General features: G+C 52.3%; 1 protein-coding gene across 1 annotated transcript in view; it reads left to right on the forward strand.

Annotated features, from left to right (window-relative positions):
* The first annotated feature begins 9,112 nt into the window (after positions 1–9,112).
* Positions 9,113–13,037, forward strand: part of MAP6 (microtubule associated protein 6) — a 43,346-nt gene continuing 39,421 nt past the window's right edge. Inside the window, exon 1 of the mRNA XM_069808630.1 lies at positions 9,113–9,845. Within this exon, the coding sequence (XP_069664731.1) occupies positions 9,157–9,845 (689 nt within the window). The 5' untranslated portion in view covers positions 9,113–9,156. The remainder of the gene's footprint in view (positions 9,846–13,037) is intronic.

Genomic DNA, 13,037 nt, shown 5'->3' on the forward strand with positions numbered 1-13,037 from the left:
CAAAGAAATCACCTCGTGAGAGGCCTGAGAAAACCAAGGGTCTTGCTGTAACCAGGATACAGAATAATACCGCTCACAGGCTGAATTAAACAATAAGCCGATCCACTGCTAAAGCACCAGCGCACATACAAAGGCGTCACTCACTTGTCGAAGGGGCATTTCAAATCTCCGAAGAATTACAGAACAAAACTAAAAACAACCCTTGGCAAACGCAAATCAGAGGTGTTAGCTGAAAAATAATCCCTCCTCTTTGTCAGGCCCTAGGAAGATGCCGGGCTATGAGGAATTTACATCTGTTAGACTCCATTTTCCGGAGTCGCTAGAAACAACAGGGCTCTGGTGAAACCCCAAGGGCTCTTTTCCTAAAGACACCGGTTGCTTTAATTGAGCTGAAACTGGCTTAGATGTCCCTTGAATCTCTCCCCATTCTTTGTCTTCTGCTGCAAATGTCAGGACCCTGTCTGCTTTGAGAAAGCAAAGGAGGCTTTTAACTCTTTCAGCTCTGTTGCCTGGAGACGAGATGTTTTCTGGTGAGAAACCACCAGCAATTTCCAAAATGCTGCGGGAACATCAGCAGGTCCAGGGCTCCTGGTCTCCCTGGGCTGTGCAAACCCCAGCACGGTCAGGGAGGTGCTCGGTGGGACCAAGGAGGGGAAAGTCCTTGCAGGGACATCCCTGGTCCAGGAATGAGGTTTCAAGGTGTTTTCCATCCTGCAGTTTTACACTCACTGGAGTCCAGCCATGCCAGGGAGCTCGTTTGATTTTTGCTAGTGCAAAGGGACACCCAGACACATGGGAAGCATTTTCTGCTCACAGAAATTTCAGGCTAAGCCCTGGAGCAGTCGTATTGCCAGTTCCCAAAGCAGTTCTATTGCAAAGAGTCTGAGCTATTTGCTTATGGCTTATTATGACAAGGAAAGCCCCGTGTTCTGGATTTATTATGAACGAATCGGGTCCTTGGAAGAGCTGACCAAGGAGTGAAGCAAGGCTCAGCTGGGTAATAAGTATTTATGTCCTGTTCTTCTGTGGATATGTCATTTGCTTTTTGACTTTCTATTTCCTTAAATCAGGAGAGAAAAATACCTACTTATGGAAGGCTTTGAAATCTTCTGCTTAAATTAGAGAGGGATCAGAGATTTCCAGACAGTCAGGAGGAGCTGAGGGAGATGCATCTCCCTGCTGTGTGTAGATAAAATAAAACCTGTGGCTTGTTTTAGGGAAGAGCAGAGCTGTGTCTCTGAAGTACTAAACTAGCTAAGCAGTAGGTGACATGCCCAAACACTGAGCCCTGATCTCTACAGCCTACGTCCTGATACCCAGGTCAACCTCCACAGTGAATTTATCTAACTTATATTAGCTAACTCAGAAAGAGGCAAATTGTTTTCTGCAGGTATTGGGATCTCTCCAAGGACAACTTTAATCTAGCAGGAGGGGTTGAAGGGCAAGAACCTGAAAGGCCTATTTTGGCCCAGCTTGGCACCTCAGACTACACCCAAGCCTCACACAGACACTCATTCCTCTGTGGGAAGCCATCTCTGAAGGTCTCACCTTGTTCTTTGCCACTGATGTTGTCCTGCTCTGCTCCTTTTTTCTTGCTCTCTCTTCCTGTCACTATCTACATTCTGGCAGGGGAACTGCAGATGTGGGGGACAGACAAAAAAGGCGCATCCATCAGCTCTGGCACTAATTGCAGATAGGTCCTGGCCTCATCGTGGTCAACCCCATCCTTACTAAAGGGTCTTGCTACTGTTGGAACATCCTTCACAACTCTTAATAGTCATGGGATCATCTTTGAGGACTGGAAGGAAGTAGAACCAAACCCAAAAAACAATCTCATGATGGAGATAGGCTGGTATAAAACCCATCAGGTCAAAATAGGAAGAAGGACTTCAGCTTTATGGTGACTTCACATGGGTCTGGGCTGGAAACGGAGAGGTGAAGAGTCATCCTGCTGCACCTGTGAGGGACCACCGCACCCTGCAGTGTCCTTCTAGAAAGGAACCGTGCTATGGGTATTACCTTACATCGCGTCTGTCCTTGTAGTATCACAATCCCCTTCTTCTTGCTCTGGGGGAAGTGATTATATGGGATGGGAAGGATTTCTACTGGGAAATGAGAAGATACAGATTTATTCCCAGGCTTTCTGTGTAACTTTCAGCAAGTCATTCAACCTCTACCTGTCTGGACTTGGGTGATGATTTGCTATTTGAGAGCAATGATAACAGTGGAGAAAACTTCACGGGCCCTTAGATGAACCTCTCCATGGCAGGACCTACCCACCAAAAGGCTCATCTAATTTCTCCTGAAGCCTCATGTTTCTCTGGTCACTTTTACATTTTCCTTCTCGTGTTTTCTTTGCTGACTTGGGTTTCAGTTGCGGATAGGCTGGGGTGGACGTTCTCCTTGGCAGCATCAGAGAGAGATCATCATTGAGCTGTGACTGCAGGCATGGCAGGGACCGCCCAGCACTGATCACTAGTAATCCCTACAAGTCCTATGTTAGCACCTCCTGGGAAATTTTGCTGCTATTTAATTTACCCTGATTGCTTAATTCTCACCTCAATGGCTTTAAAACCTCATTTTTCTCCATTTTTTGTAAGATTCTCACCATTTCCTTATTTCCTAACATACTCACGGGCTTGCACACATGTGGCCCATAATATAGCTCCAACTACATTCTCCTTGGCTTTTCCCTTCTCAGGTATTTATAGTCATTGATCCGCTCTCCTACGGCTTGCGTTTAGCCTGGGAACATTAAGTTCCTTTAATCCCTCAATAGGTCGTCCTCTGTAATCCCTTTATCAGAGGCCCTTGCAACTCCGTTGATCAATGTCCATCTCCAAGTAGGAGGAGGAACCCATGAAGCCCTGAGTCACCCAGCTGTAGGCTTTGCAAATCGCCAAGCTTTGCGAGTCAGCACGGTGGGGCGTGCTCATGGGATTTCAGGAGTGGAGCAGGTTGCACATGGAGACCTGGCCACGCTCCAGGATCAGGGCTGAGAAAGCCTAACACGGGGGACCTGAAGGGACGTATGCAAGGGGCAATGCAACGGCATGTACGGGAAGCTAAGAGCACTGCATAGCTGTCCTGCTTTGCCCTGCCAGGAGAAGATTTGTCATAGCTCCTTGCTGAGTCCCTTCTTGAAGCCCCACCACATGTAGACCCGATGGGACTTCATGTCCCAGTGGAAGAGCTGGAAGCTTTCTCCAGATCACTGCTCTTCTCTTCTAATCATAAATAACCCTCTTTTTTTCCCTAAAGCCTCTCAGTCATTCATACGTACTCCTAGAGCTTCCCACCAAACTGATTTCCCCACTAGTGGGCAAAATTATCAGAAGGAAACTGAAGGTATCTTTTTAGTAGTCGTTAAGTGGTTTCTCTGAGTCCCATTCCTTCCCGACCCATCACTCCGCCAGCAGTAAGTGTATCTCCCCTGCAAGCTCCTCTTTGCTGGGGATTGTCCCACCACACCAAACCTCTGTGATACCATTGCACCAAGCTTGATCTTTGTCTGCCCCCAGCTCTGGGTAAGAGCACTGGTGTGAGAGAAGCCCATTTTTGCCTGCTGCTATATTTTTTTAATACAAATTCTTTCAAAATGCAGTCTTTCAGATTTTACTCCCCCTTCTACCTGTTGCAAAATCACCTCTGAAGTCTGGCTGGTTTACGCCAGTGATTTTTGTTACAGAATTTCATGTCTTTTACAGTACTTGAATTATCAGTTGAATTCTTCTTTTCATGCACTTCAATTATTCTCTTTATGCAGCGCTGATATGGATTTTCTTTGGCTGCAGTCCCATTTGGCCTTGAAGCACCTTCCCAACATATATGAATCATAAACAAAGTTGACAAGGAAAACAAGAACACCCCAGGCAAACCCTCGTTCCCAACAGTTGTGTGTGATTATAAAATGATTTAAGATGTGAGAAGCCACTAAAAAAATCCCCTGTAAGTTGCCACCCGCCGTGTTGTCGTGTTCTCTCGTCCCTGGTGATACATGTTGGGGACAGGAGCAATTCAGACAAGCGTCACTGGTGCCTGCAAAGCTGGGTGAGTGCCTGGGACAGCCCTGCCATGGCAGGGACGCAGAGGCAGCAGTCCCGTTGAAGATAAATCTAGGTAAATAGCGCTTTCCTATGTCTAACTGGGGTAGTGTGGAGTTGAACTCACTTCACTGGGGGGTCTCCAGATGTGGTCCAGGTCCAGCTTCGGAGCTGGAGTCTCATCTACCGTCAGCCCATGAAGCTGATGCCCAGGGTCCCTCTATAACGGAGGAGAAAGGCTCCAAAGGAGATATGGGGCTTATACCAGCCCCACCTTGCTATGATTTTTTTCTTCATTTTCACTTCATTTCAGCTCTTGCCAGTGATCTCCTGGGAGCAATGGGGTGAGCTGCCATCCCTTTCCTCTGACACTCGCGGGGAGGTCGGTGATTAGCCAGGAGCCAGATGCCTCCCTTTGAGATGGCTACCATTGTATAGGGGTTTTTTTCTAAATAAAACCACCTTCCCCTCCTATAAGGTCTTGTACTGAGCTTTGCCACACCATCCTTACAGTGCCATAACATTATTTCTTACAATAGTTGGTGGATCCGTGTGTACGGGAGGGAGGGAGAACGTGTACAGACAGCACGTGATGAGATGTCAGCTGGGGGTCCGAGAAAACAAGCTGATCCCTCTTCGTCATCAGATCCAGCAGAGAAAAACATAAACCTGGGCGAGCTCTTACGGTGGCAGCATCCACTCACATCTTCTGGGCAGTAAGTGTGCTCTTCACGCCATCACGAAACGCAGGAGAGACTATCAAACCTGCCCCAGGATGGTCTCCAGTATCTTAAGTTTGACTGAAAGGTGTCCTGGCTTCATCTGAGGATGCCAGGAGAAGAAGATTCCCCAGGTCCCCTATTAATCAACTCCCAAAACGTCCCGGTTATCATTGCACAGGGGGTGCTTGGAGCTATTGCCTGCCTCCACGCCAGCAGATCCCAGCATGGATGGGACAGGGAACCACCGCCTGGGGTGTCTACCCAAAGTCCATGCTGATTTTGGGTGCTGCAAAATATCGGGCTCGCTCTGGTTCCCACCCCACCATGGTGCCCTCAGCATCACACCAACGTTGGGGCAGGATTGTGCCCCAGGCTGGTACACTGCGATGCTGAGTGACACTCGTGTCCTTGGCCATCCCCAAAACCAACGTCCCACCGTGTGGCATCACGCTCGACCGTGGCCTTTTCCCAGAAGAGGCTGGAGAAGGAGAAAGCTATTCCTGCTTTCTGCCGTGGTGGCTGTAATTTAAACACAGAGATGGTTTTATTTATTTAACTCCCTTCCTCTCTGAGAGAGGTTTGCAGCCAGCAAATCAATTTGCTGATTAGAGCTAATGGATTTTACTTGACGTAAGCTATTAAATTATTTCCATAGCTGATTCCTGAAAGTGAATGAGCGGCCATGCTTCAGGATTTATATATAACTATATGTTTCACTGCAGGAGACGCCAAGCAATTTTTTCCATTCTGCAGCTTCTAACTCCATCCAGGTCTGCCTGATATCTGCAGAGCAGCGAAGTCTCCTGATGCTGCAAAACCTCACAGAGCGGTTTTGCCCATGTCTTTTCTTACCAAAAAAAAAAAAAAAAAGATGGGTAGTGCATGACCGAGCGTTTTTGTGTGAGATGAGCCCAGGCTCTTTGCAGATGGGGAAAGCTGAGAGAAAGGTTCAAAACCAGTTTGTGCACGTGGAAATCCCCAGTCTCCAAACGGGTGCAAGGTGCTGTGCAAACCCCAGCACTGCTGGGTGCAGAGCCGGGACACCCCTTAGCTCCCACATGGGAGCTAATGGGTTCGTATGGGCTTGCACCCACCAGAAACACACTAATATATTACCTCCCCCTTATATTAAAAGCAATTAATTACACTAACAGGTCTTAATGCAGCAAACCCCAAAACAGCGACGTGGATGCAATTCAAAACTTTTTCTGCAGGAAATACCCAAGCGTGTGCGGGGCCTCTGTGGGCATCAGATCTCAGACCAAGATGGGTTTTACGCCTTCAAAAATCACCGTGGCAGCTTTGAGATACATGCAATTACAGAGACTATTTAAAAATAAGCACATCCTTGAAGTCCACCCGCCGACAAGCTTGATCCCACTGCAATTGCACGTCTGCCTTGCAGACCTTGGCTCACCATCGTGGGGTGACGCTTTTCCAGTTTTCCTTGTTGCCGTTCCCATATATTTCTTTTTTTTTTTTTTAATACCACAGTCCATCGGACGTAAAAAGCTGTTTACCGTCGTCCTGTGCAGAAAGCAGCGTGCGTGGAAGTGCAGGGCTGGGGTCTGACACCAGCGGTTTCGGGACGACTCTCTCACCTTTGCTGCACGACCTGGATGAGCCGATGGTTTTAAGTTCTGCACACGGAATGTGCAGTGCAGCAAGAGCCTTATAATATTGGTTCTAAAGGTAAAAATCGGCCTAAAAAGTGATTAGCGCGTCTATCATGGGTGCTGAGGAGCACCCACCATGCTTACAAAAGCAATACGCCGTGCACTGATGCCCCAGAAAATTGTGGCTCTGTCCCAACCTAGGAGATGCTCCAGAGCTTCCTAAATCTTTAATTATATTCACCCCTTTTAATTGCACTGGATGTAATAGCAGGGACAATATAATCCTTGGGGACAAAGCAACGCCTGTGTATAGACACCTCTAGGTGTCTTTTTTTTTTTTTTCTCCAAGGCTGCTTTTTCATTCAGCCATCCCTATCAACGAGGGCTCCAATCCCATCTGTAAAATGGGTTTCCACAATTTACGTACAGGTAAGAATGAAATTAAGCAAATCGAGGCAAAAACAAGCAAAAAAAAAAAAAAAACCAAAACCCAAGCCCTTAGGGTCCAAGACTCAATAAAGGGGATGCAAAACATTAGATTAAAGAAACAATCCCGGCAGGAGTAATCCTGCTTTTCACTGCGCTCCCAGCAGCTGCAGCCGCTGCCCGGTGGGAATTGGGTTTTCTTGTTGTAATTCAGTATTGGAGTGCGCGGATTTTGGAGGCAGCGGGATCGTGGATTTTATTCATTTTATTATTTATTTTTATTGATTTATGTTCCCCGGTGGAAATGGCGGCACCGCAGCCACGCCGATAAAGACCCGCGAGCTTCGAGTCTGGGGTCTTCTTCATGGAGTTGGACTAGAAGGTGGATGGAGTTGGGCTGAAAATGGACTTTATTGGGTTCGCAGGATAAAGATGCAGGTGGAGAGGGAGGGATGGAGGAGGGAGGATGGAGGATGGAGGATGGAGGATGGAGGATGGAGGGATGGAAGGATGGAAGGATGGAGGATGGAGAATGGAGAGATGGAGGATGGAGGATGGAGGGATGGAAGGATGGAGGATGGAGGATGGAGGATGGAGAGATGGAGGGTGGAGGATGGAGGATGGAGGAGGGAGGATGGAAGATGGAGGATGGAGAGATGGAGGGATGGAGGATGGAGGGATGGAAGATGGAGGGATGGAGGGTGGAGGATGGAGGATGGAGGAGGGAGGATGGAGGATGGAGGGATGGAAGGATGGAAGGATGGAGGAGGGAGGAGGGAGGATGGAGGATGGAGGATGGAGGATGGAGGATGGAGGGATGGAGGATGGAGGATGGAGAGATGGAGGATGGAGGATGGAGGGATGGAAGGATGGAGGATGGAGAGATGGAGGATGGAGGATGGAGGGATGGAAGGATGGAGTGAAGAAAGTTGGAGGGGAGCAGGCGGAGGCGAGGGCGGGGAGTGGGGTACGGGCTGGGATTTGGGGTTGTAGATCCACCCTGGGAGTGAGAACAAAGAGGCGGCCATGGGCCGGCCTTGGGCAGGGGGTCTTGGGTTGGTTTTGCAGCCGGAAGCCTGCAATGGAACATGAAAAACCAGCTAAAGTGAAAGAATGAAGCGTGGGCGTGTATGTGCACGGCTGCGCACACGCGTGTGGGTTTGGCTTTAGCCACAAAAACCCCACAGGGAGGGGAAATGGGCTCAGCCGGCCGGCAATGCCGCAGCTCGGTGAAGATCTGCGCACGCGTCTGTGCACGCGTGTGCGCACACGTGTGTATGGGGGTCTGGGTGTGTGCGCACATATGTGCTTGCACATCTGTACATCTGCGTGTATATATGTGTATCCGCACACAAGTGTGTCCGTGCACATAAATGTGTGTGCAAATCTCTGCACGCGTGTCTGTCTGTCGGTAGGCATAAATGCGCACACTAGCATGTATGTGTGCACACATATACATGTGCAAGTGTCTGTGCATGCGCGTGTGCATGCGTGTCCATCTATGTGCAAGTATGTGTATGCATGTGTCTGTGTGTGTACGCGTACCTGAGGGCACATCTGTATGCAGGTACGTGAGTGTGCGCACACGAGTGTCTCTGTGTACGCCTCACGTGTGTGTGCTGGTGTACACGTGAACATGTGTCAACGTGCCCGCTTGTGTTCCTGTTTGCACGCGTGAGTGCACGTGGGTGCAAACGCGTAGGCACGTGCGTCTGCGAGTGCGCGCGTGTGGGAACATACTAGCGCGCACGTGTGTGCACGAATCTGCGTGTGCAGGTGATTGTCCGTGCACACGCGTGAAGGCGTGCCGCTCCGCGTGCACGCACATGTGCACGTGTGGGCACTTGCGTGCGTACACTTGTGTGCACGAGGGTGCCCACATTCGTGCATACGTGCACGTGCGTGCATGCACGCCTTATGTACGTGCACGCGTGTGTATGTACACGCGTGTGCGAACGTGCAGGCGTGTCTGCACGCGCGCGTCTGCCCGTGTGTTCACGCGCGTGCGCAGCACGCAGGTGGGCGCTCGCACGCGCACATTCGTGTGCGCGCGTGACTGCACGCGCGTTCCCCCCCCCCCCCCGCGCCCCCCTCCACGCGCGCTTCCACGGGCACGCGCCCGCCCCGCCCGCCCCGCCCCGTGCCACGCCCCCCCTCGGCCCCGCCCACCCCCACCCCCCTCCCCGCCAGGCTCCGCCCCCTCCGGCGCCGCAGGGGCGCGCTGCGCTGCGCGCTGCTGCGCGGGTCCCTGCGTGGGTCCGTGGGAGCGGGTGGGGAAACGGGCGCTCCTTCGCGCCGGAGGTCTTGGGGGTGTTTTTTGGGGGGGGTGGGTGGGTGGTGGGGGCCGCCATGGCGTGGCCCTGCATCACCCGCGCCTGCTGCATCGCCCGTTTCTGGAACCAGCTGGATAAAGCGGACATCGCCGTCCCGCTGGTTTTCACCAAATACTCGGAGGCCACCGAGCATCCCGCCGCCCCCGCGCCCCTCCCGCGCCCCGCCGCTCCCATCGACACCCAGCCCGGTGGGGAGGCGGCGGGGGAAGCGGTTCCCGGTCCTCCCCGGCCCGGCCCGGCCCCGCACGTCTCTCCGCCGGCCGATTCCGTGATGCGCCACGATTACAAACCCTGGAAGGTCCAGCGGCCGGAGCCCAGCTGCAAGCCCAAGAGCGAGTACCAGCCCTCGGATACGCCCTTCGAGAAGGAGACCCAGTACCAGAAGGATTTCCGAGCTTGGCCCATCCCCAAGCGGGGCGACCACCCCTGGATCCCCAAACCGGGACCTTCCCCCGTCCTCGCCTTGGAGCGCGCTTCCCCGGAGAAACCGGCTCAAGAGAAGCGCCGGAAGGTTCTCCTCGGCTCCGAGAAGAAAGAGGAAGACCCCGACGGGGAGGATGAACAGCCCAAAGCGCTGCGGGCCGGGGAGGGGAGAGAGAAGGGCCGCAAGAAGGCGGAGGAGCCGGGGGGAGGCAGGGCGGCCGCCGATGCTCTCAACAGGCAGATCAAGGAGGAGGTGGCGGCGGGGGTCAGCTCGTCCTACAGGTGAGAGACCCCCCCCCGAAATCCCGACACCCCCCCCCAGCAACCCGCCGGCTCCTCGCCAGCCCTTCTCCGGTCCCCTCTTGCCCATCCCCGGGAGGGACATCCCGCCCTGGGAGTCGGGGGAATGAGGCTTTGAGATAGTTCGGGGGGGTCCTTGGAATCCCCCACCTCGCTGGGTGGCGTTGGTGGGGCGTGGGGAGGTGCTGTGCAGGTAATGAGGACGGGGGTCCTTTCTATCGGGGGGGGGGGTTGCAGGAGGTTCGAGTGTGTTGCCCACCCCGCCCCGCATCCCAAAATTCCGAGACGCCCACCCACCACCTTGGTTTTCGGCAGGGAGCGAGGTTTGGGTCGCTACCCCGGGACGGGCGAGTCAACGCTGGTCCTTTCCCAGCGCATCCCTGCTTGCCGTGACGCGGCCAACCCAAAGGACCGGCATCCCGACCGCATCGCTGCATCCCCAGCATCCCAGGCGCCGGTGGGGGCCCCCACCCGCCAGCGGGGTGCCCCACGCGCGACAGAGTCCCACGCAGCACCCCAGGCCGGTAGCATCCCCCAGACAAAGCATCCCGGGGAGGTGGCGGGATGCGGGTGACACACGTCCTAGGCCGCTTGGGTGGGGCAGCCTTCGGATGCTGCCATGTTTAACGCAGCGTGGGTGGGGGTGGCACATCCCTCTGTGCCCCCCCCCATCATCCCCCCACCCCGGGCTAGAAGGGGGTGCCCTTATTTCACCCCAAGAAGAGACCCCCTTGGGGATTCGGAGCGCGAAAACTCCTTGCCGCGAGCTGCTGTTGTTATTTCTCTCCGGGTGAAGGGGTTGGATGCGTCGGGAATGCAAAAACAAAAGTGATGGGGTGGCTGCCCTGCACGTACATTTGCAAGGAGGATTTGCTGCGATTGTGTTTTCCAGAGCTTTCTTTGGCAGAGCCCACCGCTGCCGAGGCCGGGGTGGAGGTGGCGGAGAGCAAAGCTGGGGTTTGTTGTGGCAAAAGTGTAATCGCAGCCTTTTTGCTTCTCCCCGTACCCACGTGAATGCCGAGGTGTTTATGCCTTTGAATGATTGATTTTCTTCCCCAGGGAGATTTAGAGGTGACACCCTGCTGTCAAACAGGTAGTAAATTTATGCAGATTTAAAATGAAGCTGGGATTTGACTCCTCTGTCCCACTGGTGATGGTGTGACACGGCAGAGCTGGAGGTCATCCCCTTTCCCATGTCCCTGGGTGGGAAACGGTTCAAGCAGTGAAATTGTGATTTTTGCTGTAGTTCGGCGGCAGCTTTGGCTCTTGCTGGGGATGTGAGTGATGCTGTGGGCTCAGGTGCATCCAGGTGTGACGGTGGTGGTCAGCTGAGACGTGAGAAAATGGCCAGGGATTTTCAGGGTCTCTGTTTTGCGAGGATGGAGGGTGTGGGGAAAGGGTTTTCCAGAAGTGACACAGTCCTTTAATCTGTTTTGGCCAGCCGTGATTTTTGATTCAGCTTTTTGTCTGGTCATCTTCCAAGGTCTGGGCTTATCTCAGTGAGCGCAGGACTAAAGCAGAAAGCTGTCCTAGAGCTGAAGAGCTGGTGTGTTGCTCTCTTCCGCTGGCGCAAAGGATAATTAGACTTATTTACTTGCATATTTAAATGCAGATCGCTCACCCTACCATCCCTCCACGTACCATCCCTCCTGTCTGCTCCAGCAAATTCATACGGCCGCTGTTGCAGCAGGATGGGCTGGGCTGGCTTTCCTCCCCGAGCAAAGGGATTGGGTCAGCTCAGATGTTGAACCCAAGAGGAATTGGAAGGCTCCAGCCCTCCTTGTGTTGCTCCTCAACTTTCAGGACAGCCTTAGGGCCTCTCTTTGCCCTTGGGTCCTTATCTGCTCTTCCACTCCCATGTTTTTCTTCCTTGCAGCGTATTGCAAGAGAAGCGTTTGCTCTGATGCTCAGCCCTGGAACATAAGCGCCTCTTCATTAATGCATAAGTGATGTTGTGGCTAATTGTTCTCATTTTCCGTTCAAATTAGGCATCTTGTAAGTGTTGTTTATTGTTTGGGTTCTTTTTAAAAGCCAGATTCTCCAAATCCCTATTACTATCAAGAACCTTGCTGCTCACAGGAGTCCCTACTGAGTGGGTTTTGAACAAGGATGGAGACTCCGCAGCCTATTTGGGCAACCTTTTGGGCCACCCAGCAGCCAAAATTATCTCCTAGTGACCTTTTGTTACAGAGGAGCGAGGATGGCTCGCGTGGGGCTTGTCCTCCGTGGCCTCTGCTGGGCTTGTGCATGGATGAAGGCTCCCCAGCAGCAGGGAGCAGGGGGAGATTTCCTTACAGTCCTCTGCCACCGCTGCAAATCAGCGTAATGTGATGCTCCAAGGCTGGGAAACAATTCCTTGATGAAACCAAAGAGCACACTGGTAATGGTTTTTAAACTCGCTCTGTCCCCCTGAGTATTATTTCCAGGTGAGGCAGCAGATGGGATAGAGTAAGCAACTAGCCCAAGGTCATCGGGAAGTCCATGCTAAAGGGAGGAATTCCCTTTTCTAACCTCTTTATACCAAGACAAATTAATATTGCAGAGACTATGTGCCTGTGACCTCCTCCCAGGTCTGCCCGGACCTACAGAGCAGAGATGATGCCTGGCGGTGATGGCCACGGAGGATGGAGGCTACTCCCAGCCCGAGGGATGGATGATTTGTTTGCATTAGCATTTGAGCCCAGAAGCCTTCAGCGAGGCCAGAGCAGCAATGGGAGAGCTGTGCATGTCTGCAAGAGACTGCCTGTGCCCAGAGATCCTACAGAATAACTAGGATTTATTTATATTATTTATATTATTCATCTTTATATTATTCATCTTTATTTATATCCATTTATTAAATACTTGTTTATCTATAGGATTTATTTATGTACTTATGCCCAAATAAATCCCCTTGGCAAACCAAGGGGAACAATGGGGGGACATGCTCATTCCTAGTGGTCTCCAAAAGTTAAGGGACTCCCAGGGCAACGTCTAGTTTGAAGCCATCGGTGACAAGAAGGTTTGAAGGTGATCAAGCCGTGCACGATGGCATCTGCTTGCCAGTTAGCACCCTGTGACTATTCCTCTTTGGCTGTGAGGAAACTGAGGCAGGGGTGCCGAGTGACCTACCTGAGCCCCTACACAGCACATCAGGGCTGGGGCTGGGCTCAAGGTGCAGCTCCGAGGCATCGT

Source organism: Haliaeetus albicilla, chromosome 20 (genome assembly GCF_947461875.1).
Source record: "Haliaeetus albicilla chromosome 20, bHalAlb1.1, whole genome shotgun sequence".
Taxonomy (NCBI): domain Eukaryota; kingdom Metazoa; phylum Chordata; class Aves; order Accipitriformes; family Accipitridae; genus Haliaeetus; species Haliaeetus albicilla.